This window comes from Capra hircus (assembly GCF_001704415.2).
Source record: "Capra hircus breed San Clemente chromosome X unlocalized genomic scaffold, ASM170441v1, whole genome shotgun sequence".
Lineage (NCBI taxonomy): Eukaryota > Metazoa > Chordata > Mammalia > Artiodactyla > Bovidae > Capra > Capra hircus.
In genome coordinates this window covers 54,498,721-54,519,634 of record NW_017189516.1, presented here as the reverse complement: position 1 = coordinate 54,519,634, position 20,914 = coordinate 54,498,721, and the positions used below count along the sequence as shown (strand labels likewise).

Below are 20,914 nucleotides of genomic sequence, written 5' to 3'. Positions count from 1 at the left end.
TGTTCCATGTCTGGTTCTAACTGTTGCTTCTTGATCCACATACAAGTTTCTCAGGAGACAGGTAAGATATTCTGGTACTCCCATCTGTTTAAGAATTTTTCACAGTTTGTTGTGATCCACACAGTCAAAGGCTTTAGCATAGTCAACAAAGCAGAATTATATGTTTTTTCTGGAATTCCCTTGCTTTCTCCGTGATCCAACCAATGTTGGCAATTTGATCTCTGGTTCCTCTGCCTTTTCTAAATCCAGCTTGTACATCTGGTAGTTCTTGGTTCACATGCTGCTGAAACCTAGCTTGAAGGATTTTAAGCATGACCTTGCTAGCATATGAAATGACCACAATTGTATGGTAGTTTGAACATTCTTTGGCATTGCCCTTCTTTGGGATTGGAGAAAAACTGACCTCATCCAGTCCTGTGGCCACTGCTGATTTTTCCAAATTTGCTAACATATTGAGTGCAGCACTTTAACAGTATCATCTTTTAGAATTTTAAATAGCTCAGCTGGAATTCCATCACCTCCACTAGCATTGTTTGTAGTAATGCTTCCTAAGGCCCATTTGACTTCACCTCCAGGATGTCTGGCTGTAGGTGAGTGACCACACCATCATGGTTATCCAGGTCATTATGACCTTTCTTGTATAGTTCTGTGTATTCTTGCCATCTCTTCTTAATCTCTTCTGCTTCTGTTAGGTCTGTTCCGTTTCTGTCCTTTATCATGCCCATCCTTGCATGAAATGTTCCCTTGATATCTTCAGTTTTCTTGAAGAGATCTGTAGTCTTTCCCATTCTATTGTTTTCCTCTATGTCTTTGCATTGTTCATTTAAAAAGGCATTCTTATCTGTCCTTGCTATTCCCTGGAACTCTGCATTCAGTTGGATTTATCTTTCCCTTTCTCCCTTTTTGCTTTTTGCTTCTCTTCTTTTTTCCGCTATTTGTAAAGCCTCCTCAGACAACCACTTTGCCTTTTTGAATTTCTTTTTCTTTGCAGTGTTTTTGGTCACTGCCTCCTGTACAATGTTACAAACTTCTGTCCATAGTTCTTCAGGCACGCTGTCTGTCACATCTAATCCCTTGAATCTATTTGTCACCTCCACTGCATAATCATGAGGGATTTGATTTAGGTCCTACCTGAATGGCCCAGTGGTTTTCCCCCACTTTCTTCAATTTAAGACTGAATTTTGCAATAAGGAGCTGATGATCTGAGCCACAGTTAGCTCCAGGTCTTGTTTTTGCTGACTGTATAGAGCTTCTCCATCTTCAGCTACAAAGAATATAATCAATTTGATTTTGGTATTGACTATTCAGTCATGCCCATATAGAGTCGTCTTGTGTGTTGTTGGAAAAGAGTGCTTGCTATGACCAGCATGTTCTCTTGACAAAACTCTGTTAGCCTGTGTCCTGCTTCATTTTGTACTCCAGGGCCAAACTTGCCTGTCATTCCAGGTATCTCTTGACTTCCTCCTTTTGTGTTCCAACCCCCTATGATGAAAAGGACATCTTTTTATGGTGTTAGTTCTAGAGAGTTTTGTAGGTCTTCATAGAACCAACCAACTTCAGCTTCTTTGCATTAGTGGTTGGGGCACAGACTTGGATTACTATGATGTTGAATGGTTTGCCTTGGACACGAACTGAGATGATTCTGCTGTTTTTGAGATTGCACCAAGTACTGCATTTCAGCTTCTTTTGTTGACTATAAGGGCTACTCCATTTCTTCTAAGGGATTCTTGCCTACTGTAGTAGATATAATGGTCATCTGAATTAAATTCGTGGATCCCTTTCATGGATCACAGCCTTGTCATGGCAAAGGGGCTTGCATAATTCAATGAAGCTATGAGCCATGCCATGCAAGGCCACTTAAGATGGATGGGTCATAGTGAAGAGTTCTGACAAAAGTAGTCCACTAGACGAGGAAATGGCAACCACTCCAATCTCTTGCCTAGAAAATCCCATGTACAGAATGAAAAGGCAAAAAATGTGACATTGGAGGGTGAGCTCCCCCAGGTCAGAAGGTATCCAGTATCTATTGGGGAAGAGCAGAGGGCAATTACTAATAGGTTCAGAAGGAATGAAGCAGCTGGGCCAAAGTGCAAATGATGCTCAGTTGTGAATGTGTCTTGTGGTGAAAGTCAAGACCAAAGCTGTAAAGAACAATATTGCATAGGAGCCTGGAATGTTAGGTCCATGAATCAAGGTAAATTGGAAGTGGTTAAGCAGGAGATGGCAAGAGTGAACATCGACACCTTAGGATTCAGTCAACTAAAATGGTTGGGAATGGGTGAATTTAATCTGCAGCTACAGCGCACTAACAAATAGCCCTAAACTGACCACCAGGAAGTGTGGGCCTTAGTCTGCTGTGGTGGTAATTGCGTGTGATGCTGTGGTTACCTGGACTCAGCATCAAAGTGCCTCTTACAGCCCTGATGCTCTGACAAGGCAGTTTGTGATTCTGTGACCATCCTCAACAAAGTCACATGGAGGGTCCCTATGTATCCTCTTACTGCAGTATCCCTAGGCCTGCTAGGATGGTGTTCAATTTGATGAGTAAACAGCACATCTCAAGAAAAAGGACAGTACAGGGCAAGGCACAGGAGAAAAGGTTAATGATGGTATAGAACAGTAATGTCCAGTAAATAAATGGAATATGAGCCACAAATATGAGCCATATAGACAATTCTATATTTTCCAATAACCACATTTTAAAAAGAACAAGTAGTATGTCAGTTACATCTCAATAAAACTGGGGGAAAAAAGAAAAATTTTATTCATTTGTGAAATTAATTATAATATATCAAATATATAGGTGAGATATAGTACAGAGGGGAAATTAATTTTACTAATATATTTTATTTAACCCAATATATCCAAAATATATCTTGTCTCTTTAAAATGAATATAAGAATTATAAATGAACTATTTTACATTCTTTGTTTTGTACTAAGTCTTCAAAGTCCCTAGGTGTTTTACAGCACATCTCAATTTAAACAAGTCATATGGGGTGAGTGGCTACCATATTAGACAGTGCAGGTTAAGAGAGCAACAGCAGGTGAAGGGATGCTTAATATAGTGTGGGTTTGTTAGGGAATGGGCTTTGACTGACCTTGAGAGCCTCGTAGGATTTTAAGAAATGAGAGAGAAACTGGCAGATGTGATCATCTGAACACAAGGGTTCTGGGGGTAAACCTGCTTGCTTGGTTGGAGAGACTGTGAGGTAAGGGTAGAGAGACTTGGCATAACCTTGTCTGGTTTTCTCTATTCGTAACATAAGCATTCAGTGCCTCCTTTGTGCATGGCACCAACTTTGACCCTGGGCTGTATAAAAAGTGGAGGACACAGGCCCTTTGAGCAGATAAAGCAAATACACTTTATATGTGAAATGGTTGGTGCTAAATGGTGTGAGAATGAATGCAATATGAGTTCCGAAGAAGGAAAGATTAAAGTGACTGGAGAAGATGTCAAGACCAGTTTGGGAAGATGGAGTAGAGAGGGGTGAGACAGGAGGAGAAACAACTAAGCAGTGTGGTGTGAAGTGTGGGGCTGAGAGGCCTAAACTAGGCTGGTGGCCATGTCACGGGCAAGGCAAGAAGAGACAAACCTGAAGGAAGATTAAAGAAAAAATAGTGTGATGATCAGCAGGGTAATAGGAAACAAAGATAAAAAGGGAATGAGCCCTTCCCAATGGTGGCCTTTGTCTGCAGCTTGGTCCTGGACTGCAGAACACTGAGGGGGAGAACTCATTTTCCCTCTAGCCTTCTAGGGTCCTGGCTGAGGCCTCTGTAATAAGGCAGATTAACAGGAAGAAAACAAACAAAAAGGGTTTAATAACATGCATACCTCCTCGTTAGCATGGGAGAGACCCAGGAAAGCAGGAATTCCTCCAGGTGGCCCTAGACCACCTCAATACCCGCTCTAGCTACAGACAAAAGAGGCTGCTGAGACAGGGGTGTTATTGGAGATGACCAGGAAAAGCACGTTCAACAAGGGTAAGGCTGCTCTACAGATCTAAGTCCTGCATTCTCGACTGATGAGTTTTTGGTGACTTAGTCATCCTCCTCTTCCTGATACTGAGAGGGAGACACCCTTTCAAATGGAGCTTTCTGCTGGAAATGTAAATTTCCTTTACAAATTGGTAACTTCCACTCTGTTTCCAGAGCTTCTCCTATGTCTGCTGTTTCTCAAAATAATCCTTATACCAAAGAGATACATTTGGGGGTTGCATATTCGGTTCCCTTCCACTACCCCAAAATATGCCTCTTTGACATATGGATTATTTTGAGCTGATTATTTTGAGACACTGCAGACAAAGAAGCTCTGGAAACACAGTATAAATTACCAGGCTTTTTTGCAAAATCCATTTACATTAGAAAGGGGGCCTGTACCTGGAAGACAACTATTACTGGAGATTACTTTTTCACCTTTCTATAAACTTTGTTTAGGATGTATTTCCTCTTCTCACCTTCCTGTGAAATTCATTCCTCCCCTTTGAAGTCCCAGATTGGTCCCAGCCCTTAGCTCATAATAGTATTTAAGCCACAATTTTCCAGATGCCTTTTCAGTTTTATATCCTTGTGGGGATTCCAGTAAGTAAGTAGGTAATTAATTTTTTTTTTGTCCCTATAATCTGTCTTTTTATTATGGTGGGGGTGTGGGGGTCTCAGCCAAGGACCTAAAAGGCTGAGGGAAAGTTATTTTTACTCCCCTACAGTAGCATATTGTGCTACCCTTCATATGTATATAATTATGACTATGCCTATGTAATAAACGTGAGGGAAAAAGATCAGAGTGCTGTGATTAAAAAATAAGAGGGGATCATATTATATAGGAGAGTAGTGAGAGAAGATTTTACTGAGGAAGTGACAAGCCCAATATCTAAATGTAACAGAAGCCAGCCATAAACTCAATGAGAGGAAATTAACTTCTGAGGAGCAGGAAGAGCAGGAACTGAGGGGCTAAGGCAAGAATAAGCTTCTCAAGGGCTAAAAGTGATGCCCCTCCCCCATCCCAGCCCAGGCTGGGGCCATAGGTGGTATAAGCACAAAGGAAAATCAAAGCCAGGACCAATCATATAAACAAGAACTAAAGCCAAGCCAAGCACATGAGATCTAAGGGCTTTCATTAATGACACCTAATAGTGTGGTGTAGCCCCTTAAACCACGGTTGATAGAATCACTCTTGCTATTCATTTCATTTTCCCCACACAAGAAACTGGAAACACAGGCTCCGTTGTCAGAGCATGTAATCATCTTCCTGCTTTGAGGCAAATTCTGAGCAACCATCAAGAAATCATTTTAATCTGTACTTTGTTAGAATGGAGGAAGAGGAAGAGAGAAGAGAACAAAAATGTGACTTTATCATTGGCAAAACAAGCCTGGGCAAAAGCTGGCTTCTCTAAGGGGACAGTGACCAAGGCCTCCCTAATGAGGGGTGGAGGTGGGTGGAGGGGGTTGGGTTCCAAAAGGAGGAGGTGAGTGGGGGAAAGCTTGGAAGCTAAATTGTGAATTGAAGGGCGTGAATTGATAGGAGTGTTATGACCATACCTGCATGCTTTGCGACCCCATGACTGTAGCCCGCCAGGCTCCTCCATCCATGGAATTCTCCAGGCAAGATAACTGGAGTGGGTTACCATTTCCTACGCCAGGGGATCCTCCCAACCCAGGGATCAAACTGAGTCTCTCGTGTCTCCTGCATTGGCAGGTGGATTCTTTACTACTGTGCCACCTGGGAAGCCCGTTATGACCATAAAAGAGCCACTGAAGGAACAGGCCTGGTTTCCTCAGGCTACTGTTTCTGTGGGTGAGGGAGAAGATTTTAGGCATTTCCTGAACAAAGTGGGGGCCAATTAAAGGTGAAACAGGGCATCGTCTTAGGCATCTGCTCATCATTCCTGTCTTCCCTAGTCTCCATGGGAGACAGACCCTCACCAGCTGGTTTTGAAGGGTGTGAATGCTCAAAGCCTCAGCCTCCCTCTGGGCATCTCAGGGGACATGTTGTCAGGTCTCTGCTGGCGGTCAGCTTTAAGACTGACTCAGGCCTGTTCTGGGGGTTTCTGAAAGCTTTAAAATACCAAACTAAACACTAATAAAATGTAGCTTTTTAACCTAACAATAGCATTTGGATAATCCATGCTCAGAAAAGGGCATTTATCAAATTAGGAGCTACAGGGCACAATAAAGGGGGAGGAAGACATGGCTCCTGCCTGCAAAGAATCTGCATTCCAGTCCAATAATAATATGATTATATGGTGCCAGTTCCCCCCAGTTTTCACTTTAGATTTCTGAAACAGAAAGTTCTCCTGCTCTCAAGTAAGTTCTTGTTCTTCAGAAGTTACTTTATACCGAGGGAGAAAACCCAAAACGTTGGGTTCAGACCTCTCTGGAGAAGAGATGATCTGCAGTATGTGAAAAGCTGAGCAGAAAAAAGGGAATACCCTGAGTTTGCCTATTGCTTTTGGCTCTAGACCAGGCTTTCTCAACTTTGGCATTACTGATATTTGGGGGCATGTAATTCTTGTGAAAGCCAGTCCTGCTACTATGGAGGATGTTTAGCTGCATCTCTGGCCTCTACCCACTAGATGTCATTAGCACCCTCCTCCAGTTGGACAACTGAAAAGTGTCTCCAGACATTGCCAAATGTCCCCTGGGGTCCCCATAGCTCCCTCCTGTGAGAACCACTGGTCTAGAAACTGCCTTGGCACACTCTTTGTCTATACTGTGGGCCACTTGTAGGATCCCGCTTGGGGCAGCTATCTCAGGAAGAGAATCATCTCCCGTGTAAGAGGAAACCGGAGGCAAGCTTGTTTTTTTCTGACAAGTGGAGTACCAGTGACCCTGCCATGCACAGAGGGGTTTGACTGGGCAGCAGCTGCCTTGTCACTTTCTCAAATCCTCAGGTTCGTTCTCAGCGGTCGGATGAGGTACAGAGGGGCATTGGTCATGATTTATCTCAATTCATATTTTGTCTGGTTTTCCTGTTGGTCTTGGTTCTGCCCATCCATGCTGCTTCTAAAGGGCAGAGACCTGGATAACCTGAGTTATACACATGGAGTCTGTCTATCACATGTGCATAGCTCTCTTTATTATAAGAAATTTGTTGAGATTTATCAGAGACTTGCCACAAAGACCTGGCGCTTGAGTCTGGTAGAAAAATCAGCACCGGTGATGCCGTGTGAGACAGAGTGTGCGTGTACCCCTGAACTTACAGTGTCATAGCTATGCATGTGACAGACAGAACTCCAGGGACCTTAGCAATGGTAACGTCTGGCCAGGCTTTGCAGGATGTCTGCCTAATCCTCACAGCTGGCTCCTATAAGAGGTGAACTCAGAGGACACGCCTTTGTGGGCCCATATGATCCCCACAGTGAGGATCCCAGCTAGTGGGCCTCTCGATGACAGCCCCGATGTGCTTTCTCCTAGTGCACCCCCTCTGGGAGAAAGTGGACCTGGCCCCGGCGGGTGAGCGCCAGTCGCCCATCAACATCCGGTGGAGGGACAGTGTCTACGATCCTGGCTTACAGCCGCTCACCATCTCTTATGACCCGACCACCTGCCTCCACGTCTGGAATAATGGGTACTCTTTCCTCGTGGAATTTGAAGACTCTGCAGATAAATCAGGTGAGAGCCAGACCCGTGGTCTCATCTGGAGTTAAAGGGACAACTTCATGTCAGCACAGGCCACATCACACAGCCCCGGGAAGTCTCTTGGTAGCAGTGGTATGGGACTCATTGGACTTACTTTCATAATGTATGGAAGAAGCCCCTTCTCTTTTTTATGAACATTTTCCTCTAGTATCGGTAGTGTTTTTCATTAGTGAACAAATATCTCTATAGAGAGAATTTGTAAGTGATAAAAAGATAGGCTTTGAAATAAACCCTTGCTAGAAATTTCTTTTGCATATGTGTATTGCATATGTACAAATTTTCTCTGCTTGCTGACTTTATAAGACATTTTTATTTAGATTGTAATATTATTTAAATAGATCTAACTGATGAGACTACAATACCATTGAAATGGGGCATAAAGCATATTCATGTGTGCATGAGGTTACAGTCTAAAGTAGTTAAGAGACCAATGGTATGTAAGAAAAATGGAAACTCATGTTCTGTTAATTTTGTTAAACAATATTACCTAGTGTAAATGAAGCACAATTTAAAAGAGATTTTAAAATTCAAATATTATATTGCTTTTAAATCTACTTTTTTTCAGCCTACCCAGATATAAACTAATCCAATGACTTCAAAGTTTACCTGAAACTTTTAGTGTCTATTGAAAACCATGTGATTAATTCTATGCAGGATTCTTTTTTTAAACTGAATTTGATAGTATCAAATAATCTTAATTTGTCTGAAATAATTGTTACTTGAAATAATGTATCTTAAGCAATGATTGATCCATGGCTCAGCAGGTAAAGAATCTGCCTGCAATGCAGGAGACACAGGCTTGATCCCTGGGTCAGGAAGATACCCTTGAGGAGGAAATGGCAACCCACTCCAGTCTTCCTGGCTGGAGGATCCCATGGAGAGAGGACCCTGCCAGGCTACAGTCTGTGGGGTCGCAAAGAGTCAGACATGACTGAGCAACTAAGCACATGATCCATCTTAAGGAATGGTTCTCAGCCACTGGCAATTTTGCTGCCCCTCCCTCCCCAGGGACTAGGGACGCGGCAACAGCTATAGGCATTTTGGTTGTCACATTGGGAGGAGTGTACTGTCGGCATCTCGTGGGTCGAGGCCACAATCACCAGCATTTATGAAGAGTTATCCAGCTTCAAATATCAATAGATGCACTCACTAGAGTGCATTTGTTTCTTTCTATTACCAATACTGATACAGTAATTAAATTTGATTTTTATTAGGCCTAAATCATTCTTTACTGCAAAAGAAAATCAATAGAGCTAAGATTGAGAAGCTTTGATTTTCTCTCATGAAGGTGAAATGCATCCATGAAAGTGTTAATGAATAAAGTTAAAAGTATATCTCAGAACTTCCCTGGTGGTCCAGTCATTAAGAATCTGTCTGCTAGTGCAGGGTACATGGGTTTAATCCTTGGTCTGAGAAGATTCCACATGTGGCCGGGCAGGATTTCAATTTCACCCAACAGATTAGACTGAACATTTGCCAAACTCATGCTCACAATATGGAGCTGACATAGAAAAATCAGAATTTTTTAGAAGACAATTTTATGTCTATTTCACTACACTTTAGTATCATACTCTTACTAATTTAGTGAATCATGTGGTATTATTCTCTGCACTTCCCCTAGCCCTCAAAGAAAAGTAGTCATTAGTGTCTTTGCTCACCCTTACAAAACTCCTTTTTTTAAAAACTCTTTCTTTTTCCAAAAAAGGAAATTATGTAAAACATTTATGAAAGCCAGTAAGATAAACAGTAGACCATTACATGACATAGCCAATGTATTTGGACCTCTGGATGACTGTACTCAGTCATTTGCATACATAAAATTCAACTAATGAGGCAATAAACTCTAAAATAATTAATATGGATGAGATGGAAGGTTTGGTTTTCCTGTTGTTGTATGGTTTAACCATGAACAGACATCGCCAGGGTCTGCTCAGATGCCAGAAATGAGGAACTAACAGCTTCAGCAGATTCAAGCAAAACAAACAAACAAACAAAAAAAAACTGCACAACCCAAAGCCTGAGGAAGGATGACTTTTAAAACTCATATCTGAACATTTCCCCTATAATGTACTGATTTCAGTAGTTCCAGAAAGTAAAGTATGTGGATGACTCACATTGTTCACTCTGTCCAAAGGGAGATAGGTGATAGTTTTTGATTTGCAAATTTCCTTTTCCATTTCAATGTAAGGAAAAGAAACACTGTTATCTTCAAATATTGAAAAGCAAAGTGCTGGCGCATAAAAAAGAAAGTATCTTTTGTACCCATATTTCAGTTTTATAAGACTATGTTAGATAAATATGCTGAGAGAAATCTGCATTTTATTGTGCATAAAAAACACTGGGCATAGTAAATATAGACCATAAAACTAAGGCAAGAATTAGCCTTTAATAATTGTGTGCGGCTTGGAGTATAGTTAAATCCTGGTGTCATTCCGAGTGCAGGTCTTGCCCTTATGCATATATTAACTGCATGGAAATCAAGTTTGTAAACACTGGTATATAATACAGTGTGCTCCATTTAAGACAGTTCATGAGAAGGTCCACCCACAGAGTCTAATTTTCCCCTGCATTTCTCCACGACATCAAAAACTTCAAATCCCCTGAATTGTTGGATGTGCCATTTCAGTGATCGAGGGAGGACCCCTGGAACACAACTACCGATTAAAGCAGTTCCATTTTCACTGGGGGGCCATTGATGCCTGGGGCTCTGAGCATACCGTGGACAGCAAATGTTACCCGGCAGAGGTAAGTTGAGAAGTTTGGGAACAGTGACAACAGTGGAGAAGAAGGAATAGTTCTGAGTTTCCAGTTCTAAGAAATTATCAAGAAGAATCAGGTAATTCCTATAAATGCTAACTCTCTCAGGGGCATATTTGATGATTCCCAGTTCAAACATGTAAAAATAATAACTGCCCTCATTTCAAATAATATGACAGAAATCAACCTTAAGGTCCTGAAACAGAATTCTTATAGAATTCTAAGCTAGGCTCACACGATAGCCTAAATTAATAACGCAGGCACAGTGCAGGGTCACCAGGTCAAGTTAACCCAAGTGAGAGATGCTGGGAGCCTAAATGAAAGTGGTGGCAATAGAAATAGAGAAAAAGAGGACGACTTAACAAGCACTTTTGAAATTAAAGCAAAATGACTTGGAGGCAGGGTCCTCTTCAGGAAAGGAGAGGAAAAAGTTAAACATGACCTTGAGAGTGTCACTTGGGAGGCAGGGTGAGGATTCATGAATGATGGACAAGGAATGATTTGTAGGGAAATAAAGGGGGCCAAAATACATAGAATTTCTTCTTAACAACTTTCCACCTAATTTAGTTTTAAATGGTACCTTAAAAAGAAACACATTTTAAGTGGTTATGCCTCGAACAAATTTGTCCTAAACTCCTAGTCCACATAGGGAGAATCTATTTCTCTCAACATAAACATCTCTCCTTTAGATGCAAATGGATTTTGTATATGAGTGTTTCATGCAAATCAGGATAGGAATAGACAAATGTTGCTCCCTCACTGAAATGTTATTCACTTGGAGATAGATATATACACATATGTGTATACAAAATTTTCACCCCAAATAAAGCCTATTCCAAAGTAGTATTAATTACTGCCCCTGTATATATTTCTTCCTGTTCTTTAATTCTGTCTTATTTTGCACCAGATTGTCATATGCTTTTCTCAGTGGCTTTATTTTGGGTGAGGAAGCACAGTAAATATCATATGTGAATAAGGCTGTTTTTGAGCAATCCTACATGATCATATGTGAAACCATCTTTTAATGGTGTTTCAGCTGCACTTGGTGCATTGGAATGCAGTCAAGTTTGAACACTTTGAGGATGCAGCACTGGAAGAAAATGGTTTGGCTGTGATAGGAGTATTTTTAAAGGTAAAAAAAAAATCCTACTAGCTTTAAATGATATAGTGTATCCTAGGATGAAAAGATACAACATTGCAATTTTAAGTTCTAAAAATATTGAGATAAAAATGTTTAAAAGACAAGGTTGTTATGAATATATTTCAAGTGGTATAGCAATGCACAGTCCAGTACGGTAGTCACAAGCCACCTGTGGCAACTGAGCACTGGAAATGTGACCACTTTAAAAAAAAAAGAAATGTGGCTAATTTGTGGAACAATTTTTAATTTTAATTAAAGAAATGATGCTTAAATGGAGCAGGGCACCTTCGCCTATAGGCACGTTGACCCTGTCAGCAAACAGCCTACTCAGTTTTCTGTGTCTAATTGAATTCTGTGATGTTTAAAACATTCTAAATTACCAGTTTAAATGTAGCTTAAGTAGTATGGTTGGTTTGTTTTTATATAATCACCAGGTGGTTAATTTTAATTTACATTTTGTTGCAGTTTCAAAAGTGAGATTTCTATTGTTTTTTTTTTTAGTATTTTCTCATTGTTTCTTTAGCTAGGCAAGCATCACAAAGAGCTACAGAAACTGGTGAATATTTTGCCATCAATTAAGCACAAGGTAATTTTTCCCCTCTAAATCACTTGCGATATGCTTTATGTTTCAATCTCTGAGTGGAGACAATAATAGGGCACTTTGAGTTGGGAAATGTAACTCACCTCAGTGCAACTGAGGTTCTCTTTGAAAGTCTCCCCTTCAGACAACTTGCCATTTATGACGCTTCTGTTGAGAGAGCCCCTGGCCCTGGGACACTCTGCAGGGGACAGAAGGGCTCTGCTTTGGCTGCCATGCCACTGAGCACTCAGGGACTCGGGAACAGAACGAGTCCCCTTCTCAGCCCCAACCCCTGCTCCTTCTCAGTCCTTGTGCAAACCCTCAGGGCAGCCTTCTGGAGTCTAGCTACCCTCCCACAGGCGGGGAGCAAAGTTTGATAGAAACTTGGTTTGTCCAGTCTTACAGAACAATTGCCACATCCTTCAGGGTGGATATTTCTGTGTGCCCCAAAGAGTAATTGTTCAATATTCAGAATCCCAGATGGGGCTACTCTCTGAAAGTCTGTTCTCTTTCTGTTCCCTCCCCTTCTCTGCCTCTGTCTCTCTCCCCTACCTCCTTCCCATTCCTTCCTTCTCCATCTCCCTCTTTTTCCTCTTCCTCTCTCTCTCTCACTCTTCTGCCCCCCTTCCCATGTCCCTATCCCTCCCTCTCCCCTTCCCAATCCAGGATCCTGTCTCCTCCTAATGCACTTCATTTTAGAAAGGTGAATTCTTTTAGTCTCTCTTGAAAATGAAAAGCCTCCATGTTTATGCACCAGCTACTACCTAATGCCTCTCAAAGAGTTCAGGGAAGCCAGCCTACGCTAACCTCACTAGAACTGAGGGAGAAAATGGCTTTTGCTCTGTTCCCACTGAGGACTATCAGAAATACATGGTTAATTGTAAGAACAAAGCGAGAGTGTGATTTTGTCCTAAGGTGACCAGAGGTACCTGGAGCCCATCTGGACCACTGCAGGTCCTCAGACTCCCCTAGAATCATCACCACATCATATGATTCCCGAGTTGTTTTCACCATGAAATGATGACTCAATGACTCCTTCTCTTGGCTAGGACACACTCGCAGAATTTGGGTCATTCGACCCTTCCTGTCTGATGCCTACTTGCCCAGATTACTGGACCTACTCGGGGTCCCTGACTACACCGCCACTCTCTGAGTCTGTCACTTGGATCATTAAGAAGCAGCCTGTAGAGGTTGATCATGATCAGGTATGTTCTTTCCACATTTCTATATAAAGAAATTCTAGTCTGTGCCTTTAAAACAAGGCTGAGCTCAAACATTGGCATCAGTTTTTACTATCTTATAATACTTATATATTTTTATTAAAATGTGCTAACATCTTGTGTTATTTTGGATATAAATTAGGGAATGCTTCAAATTGGCTAGAGAGAAGAGGTAAAACTTAGGAAACATAAGCTTTTTACTTCCATATTTGACAATTAAATGTGTTTTATGTATTATATATTTTATATGTAAATATGAATCTTTATGTAAACAAGACCCTTTTAAAGGGAATAAGGAAGGCTGAAAGTGGATGTGCTCAAAACTCTTCAAAAGCTTTAAGGGAATTTTGCTATGGAACCTCAGGATAAAAACAGAAGCCAACAGCATGTGTCCAGAAATTTTAAGTCAGTTGTTTTGACCCTGGAGTTTATTTTTCCCTAGAAACTAAATAGGTGTTAATTACTATGTTGACACACAAATCCTATTTAATTCATAATATAAGTGAACTGCAGTAGTATTTGCTTATGCTTGCTTTATGGGATTTTAATTCATCACAAAGCATTTTCACAAGAACAAAAGTTCCAAAACCTTTTTTATGAAGCCAGGATAACTGACACCAACATCCACCAAAGATACGACCAAAAAAAATTTTTTTTACAGACTGATCTCTCTGAAGAATATATTTTTTAAAAAGCTAAAATAGGGACTTCCTTGGTGGTTCAGTGGTTAAGACTCCACACCCTCAATGCAAGGGACTCAGGTCTGATCCCTAGTCAGGGAACTAGGATCCTGCACATCACATAGAGGTTGTGGTTAAAAAAAAAAAAACACACAAAAACTAAAATAGTATTTCAGAAACAGAATCCAGCAGTGTGCTAAAAGAAATATATATTATACTCTGTTCAAGTAGTATTTATTCTAGTAATGCAAGGATGGTTCAATACTAGGAATATTATTTATCATATCAATGAATCTAAATATAAAAATTATTATTATTTCCATAGATTCTTAAAATGTACTAGCAAAATTCAACATTCATGTTTTTCTTTTTAATTTTCAATAAAATAGGAATGTATAGAGACTTCTCTAATTTGATAAAATAGATTGATCTCAGTTCTAAAGTAAGTAGGATGCTTAATATGGGAAAGAATATTACTATATTAAATTTTAAATTAAGTTTTATTCTGGAAGTAGTATAATTAGACAAGAAAAGAAAAAATAAATTAGAGAAACAATAAAAGGAACTACTATAAAAATATGATAATTCAGTAATTAGTGGAGTACAAAATATTAATTTCTAGAAATTAGTACCTTTGACATGCAGGAATCACAGTCAGTTAAAAGATATAATGGAAGAAAGAATGCTATTTATAATGGAAAGAAAAAATACAAAATATCTTGGAATCAGCTTAACAAGAAAACTTAAAATACTCCTGAAAGACATAATAGACTTGAACTGATAAAAAATTACTTCCATGTGATTGAATAGGAAGATATCATAAAGATACCTGTAATGTCAAGTCTTAAGTTGTTATTGTCCATGAATTACATAAATTTGATGTAATCACAATAAATATACCAATAGGATTTTAAAAATAGGCTACTTCTGGCCTCACGTGGAAAAAAAAAAGTATAAACAAATAGCCAGGGAAATTGTGAAAGAGAAAATGAAAGATGATTAAATCAACCAAGTTACAAAGCCTCAATAGTTAAATAGTGTTGTGTGCTCAGTCACTCAGTCCTGTCTGATTCTTTGTGCTGGTACACAAATAAAGAGATCAATCATAGGATGAAAAATGTAGATTCAGAAATATGTCAGAAATATGTCTCATATGTAGATATGGGAATTTAGTTTATGATAAAGGTTGCAGCTCAGCTCAGTAGGGGGAAAAGATGAGATTATTCAGTAAGATCAATGGGGACAATTGAGCAGACACTTGGGGACAAAAAGTTGGATCAACCATTCAAACCTTAGACAAGAATATATTCCAGATATATTAAGTATTAAAAATACTGTCATAAAAGTACTAGGATAAGCCCAGGAAAATCTCTTCATACGTCCAAATGGAGGAAGCTTTTCTAACCATGTATCGAAACCAGAAGTCACAGAGATAGCAACTAGTAGACAACATAATTTAAAGAAAAAAAAATTTGTGTAGTGAAAACCACTATAAATAAATGACAATACAGAGTTTGCTCATAAGACTGGTCTTGGGGACCTATGCATTTAGTCTATTACTATCCTTCATATTTAAAAATTGATATAACATTGAAAAATAAATAAAATAAATCAGAGGGTCAGTGGCCCATGTGAGAACTTTTCAAATGAAATTTCAACACAGAAAATTCAGTAAGAAAAAATGTTAGCTGTCATCAATAATCCTAGTTGCCTATAATCTTACCACTATGTGTTAATCATTGTTTGGATAAATCCTTCTGGTCTTTTATTTATACAGATGCACATAATTCCTTCTGTTCTTTTAGCTATATAAATATATACAAGTTTAAAATGAAAGTAGTGAAAATGAAAGTAATTTATTCATGAAGTAAAGCTATCTTTCTATTGAAAATATTTATGCTTCCTGTTTCCGTTTCTAGCTTGAGCAATTTCGAACCCTGCTCTTCACTTCTGAGGGGGAGAAAGAGAAAAGAATGGTGGACAACTTCCGCCCCCTTCAGCCCCTAATGAACCGCACTGTCCGCTCATCCTTCCGTCATGACTATGTGCTAAACATACAGGCAAAACCCAAGCCTTCCACCAGCCAAGTGACTCCCTAAGATGCCATTATCTAGGTAGTTATCTTGCTTAAATATATACTACTTCTTTAAATATTGTTAACTAGACTCTTCTAAATGCCTGCATTTAACAATTATAAACGAGCCTTTCTTCGTATGGCAGTGTTCCTTAGTCTTTGAGGGAAGCTCTTTAGTAAACAAATTTTTACTTTTATTGCTGCTGATGTTTATCACTGAAGTACCAGTAAGAGATACAAGTTTCTCTTATAGCAACCTGTTGGTAACTGTAATATCTTTTTACACGCAACATTTTTGAGCTGTTTTTTTATGTTTATCAATTGGTGATTCTAGAGTTATAAGTAGGGATGAGAATCAAAAGATTTAACAACTGGTAAGGCACAGACACTGACCATCCGGAATGCAGGGTTTTCAGAAACAGCCACAGGACCCAGATTGGCACTTCTTGGTTGAACACTGGCTATGTTTTAGGTATATTTGATTTTAAAACATAACTGTGTATTCTTTTATAAGGCCTTCTCAGTGGGTATATGTGCCTCAACTTTTAGCTGTCATCACTAACACATGATATGATTACTTACTATCAATTAATGATATAGAAAAAATATTTTGTAATCCTAAAAACACAAGTGTATACTTATATCTGGAAATTCTTTTGTATTTCTGAAAGCCAGATGTTCTACTTAAAGGCTTGATCATATAGAAAGCATATGCATTCTGAGGAAAATATAACCACAAATATGTTCATCTCAAAAAGAAAAAAGAAAAGCATATGCAGAACATTTTAAAGAAAATGCTTTGAGTGCCTAGAAATGCTTTCATGATCTATTTTATAGAAATATTTTTCAAAAGACTAGTAATACAATAGTCTATGGTTTACAATATTATTTTGCATTGTATGTACACTGATTCATAGAATACAATCATATTTTCCACACTGAAAAAACTATCTTGACTTCCCTTTAAAACTATCTGAACTGTATTTTATTTCATTAGTTGAGGTTCTGTGCAAGGTAGGAGATAACATAAATATCCTAATTTATACCGTGGTTTAGAAGACTTTTGCTATAATAAGAAGGAAAGAAACTCATCAGATAGGTAAAACCTAGATAATTCTACATACTGTGAGGAATCCAATCCAGTCACCCTTGCTTGTAAATATGTGGAATGTTTCTAATTGCCTATAAGCCTGTATTCAAACTCAATACTGCATTTACTAGTATATTTGTTTCATTAGTATGCTAGTCATCTGATCTGTAAGATAAGGTTGGATGAATATACTTAACACTACTGAACTATACAATGAAAAAGGTTAAGATGGTAAATTTCATTTTAATGTGTATTTTACCACAAGTAAAAGTAACTAATAAATTCAGTAGGGGAAAAAATAGGGTTGGAGTTGTATGTTTAAGTTTAGGGGCATATCTCTGCTCTTAAAAAAGGAAGAGGGTGAAGGCATTGCTTCTACAGTGCATGCTTTCTCTGGAAAATGGAAGCATACATGCTCTAGGAAATGAATAAAGTTCTTTACAAGATTAATATGGGAAAAAGCTATGTTAACTTTATTCTTATCTGTTTTAAACCATGCCTGCGTGCATGCTCAGTCACTTCAGTTGTGTCCAACTCTTTGCGACCCTATGGACTGTAGCCCGCCAGGCTCCTCTGTCCATGGAATTCTCCAGGTAAGAATATTGGAGTGGGTTGCCATGCCCCCCTCCAGGGGATCTTCCCGACCCAGGGATCGAACCCACATCTCCTGTGTCTCCTGCATTGCAGGTGGATTCTTTACCCACTGAATCACCTGGGAAGCCATTGCAAACCATAGTTATCTTTAACAGGTACACACATGAGATATGTACAGGCTTCCTTCCTAGCTTTCTTGCAAATTCTTGGTGTAAAATTCTATTGCAGTGAGTCTTCTAAATTGGAGGGAGAACCAATGCACAGAATGCCTCACCTGCCCTTCCATCTTAGAGATACAGAAGATATTCATAGGGTGTGTCCAGGTTGGCCACCCCTGATTAACATACATCTAGTGTTCTGGTGTAGTTTTTAACAGTACCCTCTTTCACTCTCAACCATGTCCTTCTTTGTATTACAATTGCTGCTCATTTTCATTACATAATATAATAAAACCTTTTCTTTAAAATGTTAATATTTGTTAAATGACTTTTTGTTCCTATTAGTTTCTTTGAGTATGTAAGATGTTTGTAAAATTAGTGAGACAACATGCAGATCAAAAAATGACTGGAAAACTCATGAGGGATTTACCAGAGAAGCAGGAATGGAAAGATCCATCCAGTGCTCCAATTTCTATGGAACGAGTGCACAGTCTGCTGACATCACCAGTAGGGCAAGCTGCCAGCCCCATTCTCCTTTCCCAGGGCTACATGGGTTACGTTAAGGTTGGTTATTCTAAAACCAGGCTTCCACCTCAAAAAAGTTTAGGAAGATGCCCTTCTCTTGATTACAGGGGAGTGGAGGGTGGCAGGGTAGGGGGATGGGGCGGGGGGAACACATTCTTTTGGCACAATATTAGCAAAAACACAGTACTGTAATCACTTTAGGTGTTTTTCTATTCACTTGAAGACTCAAATTTTGATAACTATTCTACTTAATGTTGTATTGTCTTTTCAATTTAACTTTAAGTCCTTTCATATCAAATTTTACTGATCAAAATGGATACAATTCAATTAAGTGAATAAGCTCAATTTTGCAATCTAATTAGTACATATTAACAATACTGGCTACTTCACCTATAAATAGTACTGCTTTCTTGTTGTTGGGAACTGAATGTGTCCCCTCAAAATTCATATGTTGGAAACCTAACTCCCAATGTGATGCCATTAGAAGGTGGAGCCTTTGAGAAATGACTAGGTCATGAGGTTGGAGCCCTCATGATGGAGTTAGTGATCTTATAAAAGAGACCCACAGAGCTCTCTCAGCCCTTCCACCATGTGAGGACATAGAAAGAAGACGGCCATCTATGAATTAGTAAGAAAGTACTCACCAGACACTAAATATGCCATCTGCCACCACCTTGATTTTGGACTTCCCGGCCTCTAGAACTGTAAGAAATAAATCTTGTTATTTATAAGCCATCCAGTCTGGTATATTATTATGGCAGCCTGAACAGACTAAGACACTTGTCCCTATATACATTTGGATTCCTGCTTTTCAAATTCAACCTACTCTTCAAAAGTGGTACTTTGGTTTGGGTTCTAGGTGGGGATACCATCTGTCACCATTCTAACAGTTGTGTTGCTCTGAGCTTATCACTAGACAAAAGAATCAGTAAGAATGAATAAAGAATAACTTTATTCACTAATAAATGAATAAGAACTGATTGAATAAAGAACTGAATGAAGAATAACTACCACTGGATAGCTCCTTCCTCCAAAGAAAACTTTTAATCAGTTGTATATATATAGATTTGTAAGTATTTTCATATTAATATGCATTTATAAGTATCTTATCTTGTTACTTTTAGGGATAACTGTAATCTGGAAAATATATAAAGCCTTTGGCATAGCAATGAGTGTTGAAGAGGACTTGAGACTCCACTGTATCTCCTTGAGTAAATCTGGTGATTTAATAATGAAATTAATGGTAGGCAAGAAATATTCTTTCATGAGAATTCCTGCACTGACCATTCAGTGAGTCCCAGTATTACTGTCCTATGAGAGCAATAAAAAAGCCAAATTAATTGAAAGACTCCCAACCTGGTAAAGAGTAAATATTTTTTTCTTGCTCTCCCTTTATGCTTGCTATAAATGAAAAAAAATACAATTATGGATCATTCTTTTGTTATTTTATAGTAATTAAGACTCATTTAATAATAGCATATTTGTAATACCATTATCTATTACATCATTTATATATTTATAAATGTGAAATATTTTAAATATAAAGGAAAATATTTTCTTTAACTTTTTAAGAATAATCAGCTATTTCCTACTGACAATTTAAGACAAAAACTTAGGCTTTTTCCCATAAAAAAGGGATAAACATGTATACTTGAGAATAAGTAGAAGTTGTATTTCAGGCACCAATAAAAATAGAAAATACATGTTACATTGCAGAATAAATATAAATTTGTTCTATTTATCAGAATATCATAGTAGACTATATCTTTGCATTACATTTTTGCATATCTTATTTTTATTTTATGATTTATCAAATGATGGGAACTATAGTTTGGAAATGAAACTGGCTTGTAGAGTAACTTCTGTAATGAAATTAATTTAAACTTATTCATGAAAATGAATTCAGCAGTTAATTGCTGAAGATAAATATCTAACTCCTATAAATGAAGATTTAAATTCACTTCTAAATCATAATAGAATAAAATCTAAATCTGTATCCTTTTAAATTAGGTGTATCTTCCTAGAAGACATCTTTAATTATTCTGATATGAGAGTCTGGTCTGATTCATAAGAAATGTTACAGCAACCCAAACACTAATGCTTTCAGAATGGCAACAATTCTCAGCATAATTCCTGGTCACAGAAACCAGCAAAATTGGAGATCTGCACAGTTATATTTTGTGCCAGCCAAGGAATTCTCTAGTTAGAGGCTATAACTGCCAAATCTCCACCTTCAAGAAGTTTAAGATACAGTGCAAGATGAAGTCTTATGGCGGCAACAAAGTACAATATAGTGTAATAGGTGTTATAAAAGGTGAAATACTTGTGCAAGGAGCACCCATAGGACAAGTATTTAATCTACTCTTGAGGGCGTTGGGAAGTTTTCAAGCTACTGCTGCTGTTAATAACAACTAATGTTTCTGGGACACTAATTATCGCCAGACACTATGCCAACATA

The 20,914-nt window shown here is 38.6% G+C and overlaps 1 protein-coding gene across 1 annotated transcript in view; it reads left to right on the top strand.

Annotated features, from left to right (window-relative positions):
- CA5B (carbonic anhydrase 5B) overlaps positions 1-18,245 on the top strand; it is a 30,866-nt gene extending 12,621 nt beyond the window's left edge. Inside the window, exons 3-8 of the mRNA XM_005701067.3 lie at positions 7,413-7,610; positions 10,264-10,382; positions 11,431-11,526; positions 12,059-12,121; positions 13,165-13,320; positions 15,935-18,245. Coding sequence (XP_005701124.1) covers positions 7,413-7,610; positions 10,264-10,382; positions 11,431-11,526; positions 12,059-12,121; positions 13,165-13,320; positions 15,935-16,114 — 812 coding nt within the window. The 3' untranslated portion in view covers positions 16,115-18,245. The remainder of the gene's footprint in view (positions 1-7,412; positions 7,611-10,263; positions 10,383-11,430; positions 11,527-12,058; positions 12,122-13,164; positions 13,321-15,934) is intronic.
- The last annotated feature ends 2,669 nt before the right edge of the window (positions 18,246-20,914 follow it).